The following is a 13,241-nucleotide window of genomic DNA, read 5'->3' on the forward strand; positions in this document are numbered from 1 at the left end:
CCACAGCTTCTCTGGGCACCTGTGCCAGGGCCTGCCCACCCTCCCAGGGAAGGTTTTTATCCTATTTATCCTCTAAGCTCTGGACAAGTGAGAGCTTTCCTGGCCACTTTATTAGAGACAAGAGCCTTGGAATGCTCTTCCACCTTTAACAGCAGGAGCTGCTGCTCTGGCAGTGAGTGCTGTCCCATCTGGCTTCCAAGTGAAGATGAGTGATGACTGGTTGAGAATTTCCTTCTGAAGTTTCCCCTCTGCCCTGAAGAGCTGCTTCCTCACTGCCCTGACCTGTGTCCTCCTCCCATCACGTCCTGCCTGGCCACAAACATGCCCAGCCCCAGAGCCCTGGCAGGGAAAGGAGCAGCACATGTTGGTTCTTTCATTACAAGCTGATTTGGTGCTGTATTAAAACATGAATAAGTGAGGAAGCAAAGCCAGGGCTCTGCTCCTTGCTGGCTGATATTAAAGCTCTAAATCAGGTTGCCCACAGAGCCATCTCTGGTGGCTTTGCAAATGAAAGAGGGAATTGGCCTCTTTTGTCTCTGGGGGAGGGAGCAAACCCTCTCAGTGGTTCCAATAAAGCACCTGCATCCTCCTGGAGCTGCCAGGTGGCACTTTGCAATGTTATAACTCACCACAAAGGGTTGTGCAGAGAAAAACACACGTGGGCTGAGACTCAGAGCAGCAAAGACCAGCAGTGGGCAGGTCAAGGTTTTGTGTCTTGCTGCCCTGACCTCCTGAAGCTGCAAATCCAGGGATGGACCTCTTAGGGTGTGGGGGTTTGTACCCCAGAAACCCACATTCAGCCTGAAACCCCACCCCAGAAATGTTCCCATGGCTGGAAGGACTGCAGGGACCATGGTGGGTGTCCTGGTTTAACCTCAGCTGGCAACTCATGCCACACATCCTGGTGTGCCAGACAGCCCTGGCACAGGGAGAAGCTGTGGCTGCCCCAGCCCTGGGAGTGTCCCAGGCCAGGTTGGACAGGGCTTGGAGCACCCTGGGCTGGTGGGAGGTGTCCCTGCCCATGGCAGGGGTGGCACTGGGTGGGCTTTAATGTTTCTCCCAACCCAAACCAGTCTGGGATTCTTTGATTAATAAATTCCATCTCCTGCCATGCTGGGGACACTGGAAGGAACAGGGCAATGTGACCAGACAGTGACCCCTCTGCTTTCCATCTGGGCTCTCCTCTTGGCTGCACCACAAACTCCTGGTACAGCCTTGCAGTTCCCCTGAACTCCCCTTGTCTTCTCTCCTCTTCTATAACACAAAATTGGGAAGGAATTCCTGGCTGGGAGGGTGGGCAGGCCCTGGCACAGGTGCCCAGAGAAGCTGTGTCTGCCCCAGCCCTGGGAGTGTCCCAGGCCAGGCTGGACAGGGCTTGGAGCACCCTGGGCGGGTGGGAGGTGTCCCTGCCCATGGCAGGGGGTGGGATCCTTAAGTTTTCCTCCATCCCAACCCATTCTGGAATCCTGTGATTCCATGGAGTTGGAGGATGTTCTAGGCTGGGTTTAGAGCCAGAGACCTGAGAGCCCCTTCCAGTGCCCAAAGGGGCTCCAGGAGAGCTGGAGAGGGACAAGGGATGGAGGGACAGGACACAGGGAATGGCTTCCCACTGCCAGAGGACAGGGACAGATGGGATACTGGGAAGGAATTCCTGGCTGGGAGGGTGGGCAGGCCCTGGCACAGGTGCCCAGAGAAGCTGTGGCTGCCCCAGCCCTGGGAGTGTCCCAGGCCAGGTTGGACAGGGCTTGGAGCACCCTGGGCTGGTGGGAGGTGTCCCTGCCCATGGCAGGGGTGGCACTGGGTGGGCTTTAAAGTCATCCTTGGGTCCTGTCCCTGCTCACATGGAGCAGAGCTGGAGCTGGAGCCCCTGGTGAGGTCTGACCTCAGTCTCCTCCTCAAGTGCCCTCAGCTGCTCTCTATGTGGCCCCTCCAGACCCTTCCCCATCTCTGTGCCCTCCTTTGGGTTCCCTGTAACACCTTTAGGTCTTTGGCCCAGAGAGATGCCCCCTGGGGGTCCCCAAGGACCATCCGTGCCATGTCCCATCTCCCTCCCTGTTCTGGCAGCAGGACAACCACCAGCTTTGAGATGGTTTTATCCTCGTTTTCCCAGTTCAGCCCCTTCAGGGAGGACAATCAGGGTTGCCATGGCAACGGGAGGATGACTTCTTAATTTGTGGGATTCTTTCACTAATTATTCCGAGAATTGTAATCCCATGAAAACTGGTTCCTTTGGAGGAATTCAGTTCTGAGCTGCACTGGCACTGAAGGAGAAGTTAAAAAGAGAGAAAAGCTGATGAAAATGGAAATGAAAATGAAAAAAAAAAATCTATTTCAGTGCATTTTCGTGGCTTGTTTCATGTGCCAACACGAACAAATGCCTGGTGTAATCCAGAAACAAAGGCCTGGAATGGGCCCTAAACTTGAATTATTCAGGAGTAATTCAAAGCATTTTCAGAGACTTTCTGAGGAACGTGAGTATGAGGCAGAACTAACACACATAACTGAAAATAAAATCCTGTCAGGCTGAATGGAGAGCAGAGATTTCAAGGGCTACTTAAATGGGAGGCACCAAAGGAAAAGGTAAATTTTCTAGTGTGATTTTCATCCCCAAATGTCTAAACTCAAGAAGTCTGGACTCAGAGGCAGCACTGCTTTAATGTTGCCCAGGGGAACAAACCCCGTGGGGTGCTCAGAGTGGGCAGGGAAGGCAAAGGAAGGTGGAGCTGGAGGTGCTGCCACCCCCAACTCATGCCAAGCAGGGGCCACCACAGAGGTGAACACCTTCAAATGCTGCTGATAAACAGCCCAGGAGAGAAGGATGAAAAAGCTGTTATTGGAGAGAGGGCAGGAATGTCAGTGGGAGCAGGGCAGGAATGTCACAGAATCCCAGAATCGGCTGGGTTGGAAGAGACCTCCCAGATCATCAAGTCCAACCCTTGGTCCAACTCCAGTCCCTTTACCAGATCATGGCACTCAGTGCCACGGCCAAGCTCAGCTGAAAAACCTCCAGGGATGGGGAATCCACCCCCTCTCTGGGCAGCCCATTCCAATCCCTGAGCACTCTCTCTGCAAAGAATTTCTTTCTCATCTCCAACTTCAATTTCCCCTGGCAGAGCTTGAGCCCATCGTGCCCCCTTGTCCTATTGCTGAGTGCCTGGGAGAAGAGACCAACCCCCACCTGGCCACAACTTCCCTTCAGGGAGTTCCAGACAGTGCTGAGGTCACCTCTGAGCCTCCTCTTCTCCAGGCTGAACACCCCCAGCTCCCTCAGCCTCTCCCCACAGCACTTGTGCTCCACTCCCTTCTCCAGCCTCGTTGCTCTTCTCAGTTGGGTTGGAAGAGACCTCTGAGATCACCAAGTCCAACCTTGATCCAACCCCACTGGGATCACTCTGGCACTCTGTGCCCTGGGCTGGTGATCACAGTGGGGTTGGATCAAGACATGTTGGATTCTCTGTCCCTGGAGGTGTTTCAGAGGACACTCAGAGCCACCTCCAGTCCCTTCTCCAGCCTCGTTGCTCTTCTCTGGCCCCGCTCCAGCCCCTCAATCTCTTGCCTCAACTGAGGGGCCCAGAACTGAACACAACACTCAAGGTGTGGCCTCCCCAAGGCAGAGTCCAGGGGAAGGGTCACTGCCCTGGGCCTGCTGGCCACACTAGTTTGGATCCAGGCCAGGATCCCCTTGGCCTTCTTGGCCACCTGGGCACACTGGTGGCTCCTGTTGAGCTTCCTGTCCCTCAGTCCCCCCAGGTCCCTCTGCCTGGCTGCTCTCCAGCCACTCTGTGCCCAGCCTGGAGCTCTGCAGGGCTTGGGGTGGCCAAAGGGCAGGACCTGCACTTGGCCTTGTTGAACTCCATCCCATTGCAATCAGCCCATCTCTCCAGTCTCTCCAGATCCCTCTGCAGAGCCCTCCTGCCTTCCAGCAGCTCGACACTCCCTCCCAACTTGGTGGCAGCAGCAAACTGGCTAATGATGGACTCAATATGTCAGAGGAATCAGGGCAGGAATGGCAGAGGGAGCAGGACAGGAATGGCAGAGAGAGCAGGACAGGAATGGCAGAGGGAGCAGGGCAGGAATGGCAGAGGGAGCAGGGCAGGAATGGCAGAGGGAGCAGGACAGGAATGGCAGAGAGAGCAGGGCAGGAATGGCAGAGGGAGCAGGACAGGAATGGCAGAGGGAGCAGGACAGGAATGGCAGAGGGAGCAGGGCAGGAATGGCAGAGGGAGCAGGACAGGAATGGCAGAGGGAGCAGGGCAGGAATGGCAGAGGGGGCAGGACAGGCTCTGACTGCTGAAAACCCCCTCTGCAAAGCCACTACTCCCCCTGTGCAATCAAATCCAGAGAGGTAACTGGGGCTGCAGGCTCAGGGCTGGTTTGGACTCTTTGCCCAGGGAATCCTCTCCCCTCCATCCCCACCCAGATTTGGAGGCTGGAGGCTGAGGGACACCACTGAACTATGAATGTGCATTAATATCTCTGCAGGCAGATGAAGAGGAGGAGGAGGAGGAAGGCACCCAGAGCAGCCTCACTGCTGGAGGATGTGGTGCAGAAATCTTCCCCCCAGAATTGTTCTACCACCAGAAAATGGTGGTTCATCCCCCTCTCAATGTGATTTTTATCTCACCTTTCTCTGGGGGACATGGGGATGGAGATGGAGCATTTCAGTGGCTTCCAACACCTTTGCTGCCCAGAGAAGCTGTGGCTGCCCCAGCCCTGGAATTGTCCAAGGCCAGGTTGGATGGGCTTGGAGCACCCTGGGCTGGTGGGAGGTGTCCCTGCCTGGGAATGGATGATTTTCAGGCCTTTTCCAACCCCAAACATTCTGTGCTTCAATGACCTCCCTTCAGAAGGCATTTCCCAAAATGCAGCCACTTGAATATTTTGAGTTTTCTTTCGAGGAGATTTTTTTTCCTTTTAATTGCTTTCATTTCACACCCCATTATAAATCCAAGCACAATATTAAAAGCACCGAAATCTAATAAAAATTTCAATTTTCTCTCTATATTAAAAAGCCATTTAACTGAGCCAGAGCTACTTTGGAAGGGATCAGATTTAATTTCAAAGGAAACATCAGCACTGAACATGATCTTCTTGTTTGGAAAGGTGAACTCCTTTAAGTAGCTGAGCTCCCTCTGCTCAGGGGAGCTCTGGGTGCCCACTTTGAACTCACTGCCAGCAGGAATTTAAGTGACAGGTGAGTCCAAAACCAGTCAGGGAAAGGCTGAGAAATAGAGAGAGACTTTTAGGACCATGAGCATCTTCACCAAAGTCCTTCTTCTTCCAGACCTGCAGGGAAGATGAAGGGTCTGGAGAAAAGGAGGCTCAGGGGGGACCTTCTCACTCTCCCCAACTCCCTGATGGATCCAAGGAGGGGATTTGGGCTCTGCTCCAGGAACAGGGACAGGAGGAGAGGGAATGGCCTCATGTTATGCCAAAAGAGGTTTAGGTTGGATTTTAGGGAAAATTTCTTCATGGAAAAGGTGGTCAGGCTTTGGAAGGGGCTGCCCAGGGAGGTTTGGAGTGCCCACCCTTGGAGGGGTTTCACAGCCCTGTGGAAGTGGCACTTGGGGACATGGTCAGTGGTGGCCTTGGCAGTGCTGGGTTAACTCAGTTGGACTCGATGGGCTCAGAGGACTTTTGCAACCTGAATCATTCTGTGCTTCTCACACAAACCACTCTCCTGGACTGCAGCCCTCACTGCTTTTGCTTTTGTATTTTTTCCCCTTTTCCTGTTCAAGCCCAGAGGGAAACAAGAACAGCAACCAGCAGAAAACACAGCGATTTCCAGCGTTAGAAGTGCAGAACATCCTGGCCCAGGGCGAGGGGACCACGAGCTGAGCCCCATGTGGCACCAAAGCACCTCCTGTCATGTTTAAAACATCCCATGGCTCTGTCTGCAAAGCCAGTCCTGACTTTCCCAGTGCCAGCCTTGCCCTGGGTCGCGCTTTTGGGGGGGCTCAGGAGGGGCTGTGGGAGCAGAGGGGGTCGCACAGGTGGGGGATCCTTCTCCATCTCCTTTTCCTCCCCGAATAAATCCCTTTCCCGGCGTTTCGGGCTGGGCTGGATCGCTCACCCTGAGCGTTGCAGCAGGGGCTGCAGACACCAGAGGGCAGGCACAGGCTGTGCAAAGGAGCTGCTCGCTGCTCCTGTGCCCCTCAAACACCCTGGCCCTGCTGGCCCCCTGCACCAGCCCATCCCTGGGAAAGAGGAAAAAGGGGATTTTCCTCAGGGATGAGTGTTCTGACCCTGCTGACTCCTCTGCCTGAAGCAGATTGAAAATACTGAAGTCAGTGAAGGGGCTGAGGTTGGGCTTTGAGTCCCCAAAGCAGCTGCTTCACCCCGTGGATGCTTTGCCCATCCCTGGGTGTTCCCAGGACTCTCTGCCCATCCCTGGTTGTTTCCAGAACTCTCTGCCCATCCCTGGTTGTTCCCCGGACTCTCTGCCCATCCCTGGGTGCTCCCAGGACTCTCTGCCCTTCCCTGGTTGTTTCCAGAACTCTCTGCCCATCCCTGGGTGTTCCCAGGACTCTCTGCCCTTCCCTGGGTGTTCCCAGGACTCTCTGCCCTTCCCTGGGTGTTCCCAGGACTCTCTGCCCATCCCTGGGTGTTCCCAGGACTCTCTGCCCTTCCCTGGGTGTTCCCAGGACTCTCTGCCCATCCCTGGTTGTTCCCAGGACTCTCTGCCCATCCCTGGGTGTTCCCAGGACTCTCTGCCCATCCCTGGTTGTTCCCAGGACTCTCTGCCCATCCCTGGGTGTTCCCAGGACTCTCTGCCCTTCCCTGGTTGTTTCCAGAACTCTCTGCCCTTCCCTGGTTGTTTCCAGAACTCTCTGCCCATCTCTGGTTGTTCCCAGGACTCTCTGCCCATCCCTGGGTGTTCCCAGGACTCTCTGCCATTCCCTGAGTTATCTCAGGACTCTCTGCCCATCCCTGGGTATTTCCAGGATGCTCTGCCCTTCCCTGGTTGTTTCCAGAACTCTCTGCCCATCCCTGGTTGTTCCCAGGACTCTCTGCCCATCCCTGGGTGTTCCCAGGACTCTCTGCCCATCCCTGGTTGTTTCCAGGACTCTCTGCCATTCCCTGGGTGTTCCCAGGACTCTCTGCCCATCCCTGGGTGTTCCCAGGACTCTCTGCCCTTCCCTGAGTGATCTCAGGACTCTCTACCCATCCCTGGGTATTTCCAGGATGCTCTGCCCTTCCCTTGGTGTTCCCAGGACTCTCTGCCATTCCCTGGGTGTTCCCAGGACTCTTTGCCATCCCTGGGTGTTCCCAGGACTCTCTGTCCATCCCTGGGTGTTCCCAGGACTCTCTGCCATTCCCTGCATGTTTCCAGAACTCTGCCATTCCCTGGGTGTTCCCAGAACTCTCTGCCATTCCCTGGGTGTTTCCAGGACTCTCTGCCCTTCCCTGAGTGTTCCCAGGACTCTCTGCCCATCCCTGGGTGTTCCCAGGACTCTCTGCCCATCCCTGGGTGTTCTCAAGACTCTCTGCCATTCCCTGGGTGTTCCCAGAACTCTCTGCCATTCCCTGGGTGTTTCCAGGACTCTCTGCCCTTCCCTGAGTGTTCCCAGGACTCTCTGCCATTCCCTGAGTGTTCCCAGGACTCTCTGCCCATCCCTGAGTGTTCCCAGGACTCTCTGCCACTCCCTGGGTGTTCCCAGAACTCTCTGCCATTCCCTGGGTGTTCCCAGGACTCTCTGCCATTCCCTGGGTGTTCCCAGGACTCTCTCCCATTCCCTGGGTGTTCCCTGGATGCTCTGCCATTCCCTGGATGCTCTGCCATTCCCTGGCTATTCCCACTCAAGGGCACTGCAGGTGTCCTTGGCTGGGCTCTGCCATCTCAGGGGGGTTTATGGCACCAGCCAGGCTGCTCTGTCCTCACCCTGGGCACCCCCTGCACAGAGGGTGCTCACGGGGGTGGTGAGAGGTGCCAATGGCCCTTACCAGCCCTCACAACCCATCACTCTCCCCCTTTGCTGGTGCCACTTCGCTGGTGCCATCCCACAGAGCATCCCCAGGCACTGCTTCCTTTGGCTGATGGCACATCCTGGGCACAACCTGAGCCACAGGCACTCACTGGGGAGTGAGGGTGCCCAGAGAAGCTGTGGCTGCCCCAGCCCTGGGAGTGTCCCAGGCCAGGCTGGACAGGGCTTGGAGCACCTGGGCTGGTGGGAGGTGTCCCTGCCCATGGCAGGGGTGAGATCCTTAAGTTTCTCTCCATCCCAAACCATTCTGGAATCCTGTGATTCCATGGAGTTGGAGGATGTTCTAGACTGGATTTAGAGCCAGAGACCTGAGAGCCTCTTCCAGTGCCCAAAGGGGCTCCAGGAGAGCTGGAGAGGGACAAGGAACAAAGGATGGAGGGACAGGACACAGGGAATGGCTTCCCACTGCCAGAGGGCAGGGACAGATGGGATATTGGGAAGGAATTTCTGGCTGGGAGGGTGGGCAGGCCCTGGCACAGGTACCCAGAGAAGCTGTGGCTGCCCCAGCCCTGGGAGTGTCCCAGGCCAGGTTGGACAGGGCTTGGAGCACCCTGGGCTGGTGGGAGGTGTCCCTGCCCATGGCAGGGGTGGGATGGGAGGGTTTTAAGGCCCTTCCCAACCCAAACCCTTCATGATGCCATGATTTGCCTGCCTGGTTTGTCCCCATCCCCAGGAGCAGTGGAGCAGAGCCTGGGCAGCCACTGGCAGTGCCAGCAGCACTGCTGGGCACGGAGCTTTGCCCTCCAGGCTGCAGCCAAGGCTCTCTCCACACTGAAACAATCAAAGGCAGCAGATGGTTCATGGTGTGAATTACAGCAGAGGGGACTGTGAAGGCAGCCACGAGAACAAATGGAAGCATTAACACACCGGGCCAGCCAATGCAGGCTGGGGAGGAGGGACATCTGCAGATGGGCTGGGAAGGAATGGGCAGGAAAGAGCCCATTCCCATCACAGGAAAATTTTTGGGGAGTGAAATAGCCTTGTGCCTGGCTGTGCAGGGATGGGGAGCACAAAGGCAGACAGGAAACGAGGTCTGGGCCTGGGGGCAGAGGTGCTGTGCCCCCTCTGTCCTCCTGGCTGCTTTAATTCTGGTTTACAGGTTGGTTGGGTCTTCTCTACCCTCCTGAAAAGGGCATGGCAAGGTGCAGGAGGTTTGACCACCTCACCTTTGGCTTAGTTTCTGCTTAATAAAGCAGAAAAATACCCTGAGATCAGCTCAGTTGGCTAAAAGTTGGTTGTAACAATGCCAAGGTCATGGGTTCAATCCCCTGTGTGGGCCATTGACTTCAGAGTTGGACTCGATGATCTTTGTGGGCCCCTTCCAGCTCAGAATAGTCTGGGATTCTGTAATGTTTCTCTCTCCCTGTGAAATGGGCTTGCACTCAGGGCTTGGCTTTAGCCACGGGCAGGACCCAGGAGGAGGGAGCAGGGTTTGTGTTTCAGGGCTGATGTGGATTCCTACACCACCCCCTGAGGCAGCTCCTGCTCCCTCTGTGTCCCAGCCAGCCCTGAGGACACAGCCCTGGAGCCTTCTGGCTGCAGGAGGAGGGTTCAGCTTTGGGGCAGCAACCTGGTGTGCTGCAAAGACCCACTGGGAACTTCAGCTTGTGGCTCCCGAGTCCTTTGTCCCCTCCCTGCCTCAGTTTGCCTGGTGTGGAATGGAGAGAGAAGTGTTGGAGCAGTGTGGGACGAGCAGCTCAGCCTGAGATACCCCTGTGGGCATATCCATGCCAGGGATGCCACAGCTGGGTTTGCCTTTGGCTGCCAGGGCCAAATGTGGCTTTAGAAGTAACAAAAGCTGAAATGATCTTGTCTCTGGGTGAAAATCATCATGGCCTGAGGACAAGGGACTCAGGGGTCTGTCAGTGAAGGTGAAGCACCTGGAAGGTGAAGGGGCCAAATGGTGCAAAGGCTGTTTCAGGGTCTGCTCTTGGGGTAACAGCACTTGGGGTTATAAATTCAGAAACTGGGCTCGTTTTGTCCCATTGTCATCTTTGGGCTTGGCCTTAAGGTCGTTCCATGGGGGGCTGAGGGCCACAAGGCATCCCCCTGCAGACTGTGACAGGTTCTGTCTGTGCTTGGACCTTCTGCTCCCACCTCATCCCAGCTGGGAAAGTCACCTCCTGGGTGCTGCCCTGGCCCTGGGACCCTCACCTGCTGTAGTGCTGAGTGCTGTACAGAGGCAGAAATCCTGATCTTGAATTCTGGATCTGAACCAAACCAGGCAAAAACCAGGCAAAAATCCTGCTGTGCCCTCCAGCCCCTGCTCAGATCCCCCTCATCTCTGGGCTGACCCCCCTCACTGCCGTTCCTGCAGCAGGCACCGGGGATGTTCTCATGGATGGAGGCGTCGGCACAGGATCTGCAGCATCTCCCGGGTAGGAAACCGTTCCCGTTTGCCTCCTCCCGCCTCCTCCTTCCCACCCTCCCGGCCGAACGCACATCTGGGAGCGCCTTCCCCAATCCCACCCATCCCAGCTGCGGCAAACGGAACATCTGGAGCCGCTGCTGCCTCGGAGCCTTCCCAGCCTCGCTGGGTAGAGCCCCTGGGGTGGGTTGAGCCCGGGGGGAGCAGGAGGCCCTCCGGACCCACGGGGGCACAGCCTGGCACAGACTCACCCTCTGTGAGGCTGGAGCTGGGGGGCTCCGATGGCACCCCCTCTCCCTGCCCTGCCCGGGCTCTCGGGATCGCTGTGACTCGGGGCTGCCAGCGCTTCTCCCTGGCGGTCCTGCAGAGCAGGGGAGCCCCGGCACACGGACAGAGGACAGGAGAGATGCTGCAGCCCCTCCGCTGCCTCTGCCCATCCCCACCGAGCCGTGCCCTGCCTGATTTTTGCTCTGAGCTGCCGAGTGATGGAGAAGAGGCTTCACTGCGCCGCTTTCTGCCGCGCCGCTCTGCGTGGAGCTGAGCAGCAATTCCCTTCGCTTTCCTTTGGTTTTTAAGCCTTTCCCTTCCCGTTTTCCTCCCCTCTCTGAATCAGCTGCCCACCTTTCCCCGAGAGAAGCCCTCACAAAATCGCACCGGCAGCACAGGGTGGGTTTTTGGGGTTGGATTTGCTGCTGGGGAGGAGGGGAGATGCCCAAATCCTGCAGCTCCATCTGCGGAGCTCGGGGAGCATCACCCGCCGGGTCTGAAGGCATCAGCTCCGGGAAACAGCATCGTCGCCTTTCCGCGCTAGTTAACAGCCTGTGAGCCGCCTCGGCTTGTTTTAAACTCGCTCGCTTTATCTCCTCTCCCCTCGGCTCGTGTGTGTCTGTCTCTGTGTGTGTCTGTGTGTGTGTGTGTGCAGGGGGAGGACCGCACTGCCATTGGCTCGGCGTTCGCTGCCCACCCACATCCCTTCCACATCACCTTGGTGTCTCCCTAAATAAAACCAAGCCCTCCTTATCGCACCGAGGAAATCAAGAGCGAGAGTTTGAATGGATTTTTATATAAATATTTACCCCCACGAAGCCACTGCTGAGCTCGTGGGATAAACTGGCAGCAGCTGCTCTGCCTTTCCTTCTCCCTCCCACCCCTTGAAGGGTTGGATTCCTTGAGAAGAGGAGAGCTCCAGATCCCCCAGTTCCAGCTCCAGGCTGTGCCCCAAAGCAGTGGCAGGGTTGAACTTCGCTATGGATCTGAAGGACAGCACCAGTGAGGGCAGCATGGGCAGCCTGCAGCCTTCCAGCATCCAGATCTTCGCCAACACCACCACACTCCACGGGATCCGCCACGTCTTCGTCTACGGGCCGGTGACCCTCCGGCGCCTGCTCTGGACCTTGGCCTTTGTGGGCTCACTGGGGCTCCTCCTGGTTGAGAGCTCGGACAGGGTGGCTTTCTACTTCTCCTACCAGCACGTGACCAAAGTGGATGAGGTCGTGGCCAACAGCTTGGTCTTCCCTGCTGTCACCATCTGTAACCTCAATGAGTTCCGCTTCTCCAGGCTCACCACCAACGACCTGTACCACGCTGGGGAGCTCCTGGCTCTGCTGGATGTCAACCTGCAGATCCCCAACCCTCACCTGGCTGACCCTGCTGTCTTGGCCATCCTGCAGGAGAAGGCCAACTTCAAGCACTACAAACCCAAAGTTTTCAACATGCAGGAGTTCCTGGCGCGTGTCGGTCACGACCTGAAGGATATGATGCTGTACTGCAAGTTCAAAGGGCAGGAGTGCAACCATGAGGACTTCAAAACTGTGAGTAGGAGCAGACACTCTGCTTTTCTCTTCTCTGGGCATGAGGATGGTGGTGGTGCAGGACCAGGAGGTCGCTGGCACAGCCATGTGGGCTCGGCGTGGTGAGTGAAGGCTCTGGTGTGGCAGAGGAGGAGCAGGAGCAGCCTGTTGAGCTGGAGTTTGTTTGTTGGAGTCCTGTTGGGGGTGTTTTGTGGGGCCAGACCTGCAAGGGGCTTGCAGCAGGTCCAGCCTCCATCCTGCAGGAGGCCCAGGTGGCTGCTTGGTGTGAGACCAGGGCTTCAGATGGGTCCTGCTGAACATCAGGGGGGCTTTGGGGCTCTCTTGCTGTGGGCAGTGGATGTCAGGAGCTGGAGGAAGGGCTGGCAAGAGGCCAGCAAGAAGGGCAGGAGCTCGGGGCTGCTCTGAGTGGTGTCCAGCTGCATTTCCTCAGGTGTTTGTAGCTTTGTTGGAATCGTGGAAGGGGAAATTTTTCTGCTTGTTCCTGGTGTTTGTGGCTCATAAATCCTGGTTTTCTGCAGAGTGTGGGCACCAGCTGGGTACCTCCCTGGTGCTGTGTCCTTCCTGGTGCTGTGCTGGAGAGAAGGGAGGGGGGAAAGAGAGGAAGAGGATGAGAAATGAGGCTGAGCTCTGAGCCCAGTCTGCTCTGAGGCTGGGGGAGGTGGAGCGAGCCGTGAGCTTGAGCATCCTGAGAGAAGCAGCCACTGCTCAGCTCCAGCTCCAGCTCCTGGCTGGCACCCTGATGGCAGTGCAGGCTGGCCTGGGTGCCTGGACTGGCAGAAAGTGTCAGTGCAAAATGAACATAAGGAGCAGGTTGTCTGGAAGAAGTGATGCCCTCCCTGTGCTGCTGGGGAGGGCGAGGGGGCTGCAGAGGGGGCTGCTCTCACAGGCTGCAGCTTTGAGTCCCATCCTGGCTGAGATGTGGACTGGGCTAAGCCACACTGTGCTCTCAGGCCCTGCTGAGGTCTGGGGAGGTTGGTGGTCCTGGAGTCAGGTGGTTGTTCCTCTGGGAGTGATGCTGCTTGTTCTGCCCTGTGTCCTGCAGGGGCCATGGCAGGTTTGGTGCTGGTCTGGCTTGTC

At 56.8% G+C, this 13,241-nt stretch overlaps 1 protein-coding gene across 2 annotated transcripts in view; it reads left to right on the top strand.

Moving 5' to 3' along the window:
- The first annotated feature begins 11,600 nt into the window (after window positions 1-11,600).
- LOC139682897 (acid-sensing ion channel 2) overlaps window positions 11,601-13,241 on the top strand; it is a 507,095-nt gene continuing 505,454 nt past the window's right edge. For both annotated transcript variants that reach the window (XM_071577548.1, XM_071577549.1), the window contains exon 1: window positions 11,601-12,164. In XM_071577548.1, coding sequence (XP_071433649.1) covers window positions 11,601-12,164 — 564 coding nt within the window. The remainder of the gene's footprint in view (window positions 12,165-13,241) is intronic.

The sequence above is a fragment of the Pithys albifrons genome, chromosome 25 (assembly GCF_047495875.1).
Source record: "Pithys albifrons albifrons isolate INPA30051 chromosome 25, PitAlb_v1, whole genome shotgun sequence".
Lineage (NCBI taxonomy): Eukaryota > Metazoa > Chordata > Aves > Passeriformes > Thamnophilidae > Pithys > Pithys albifrons.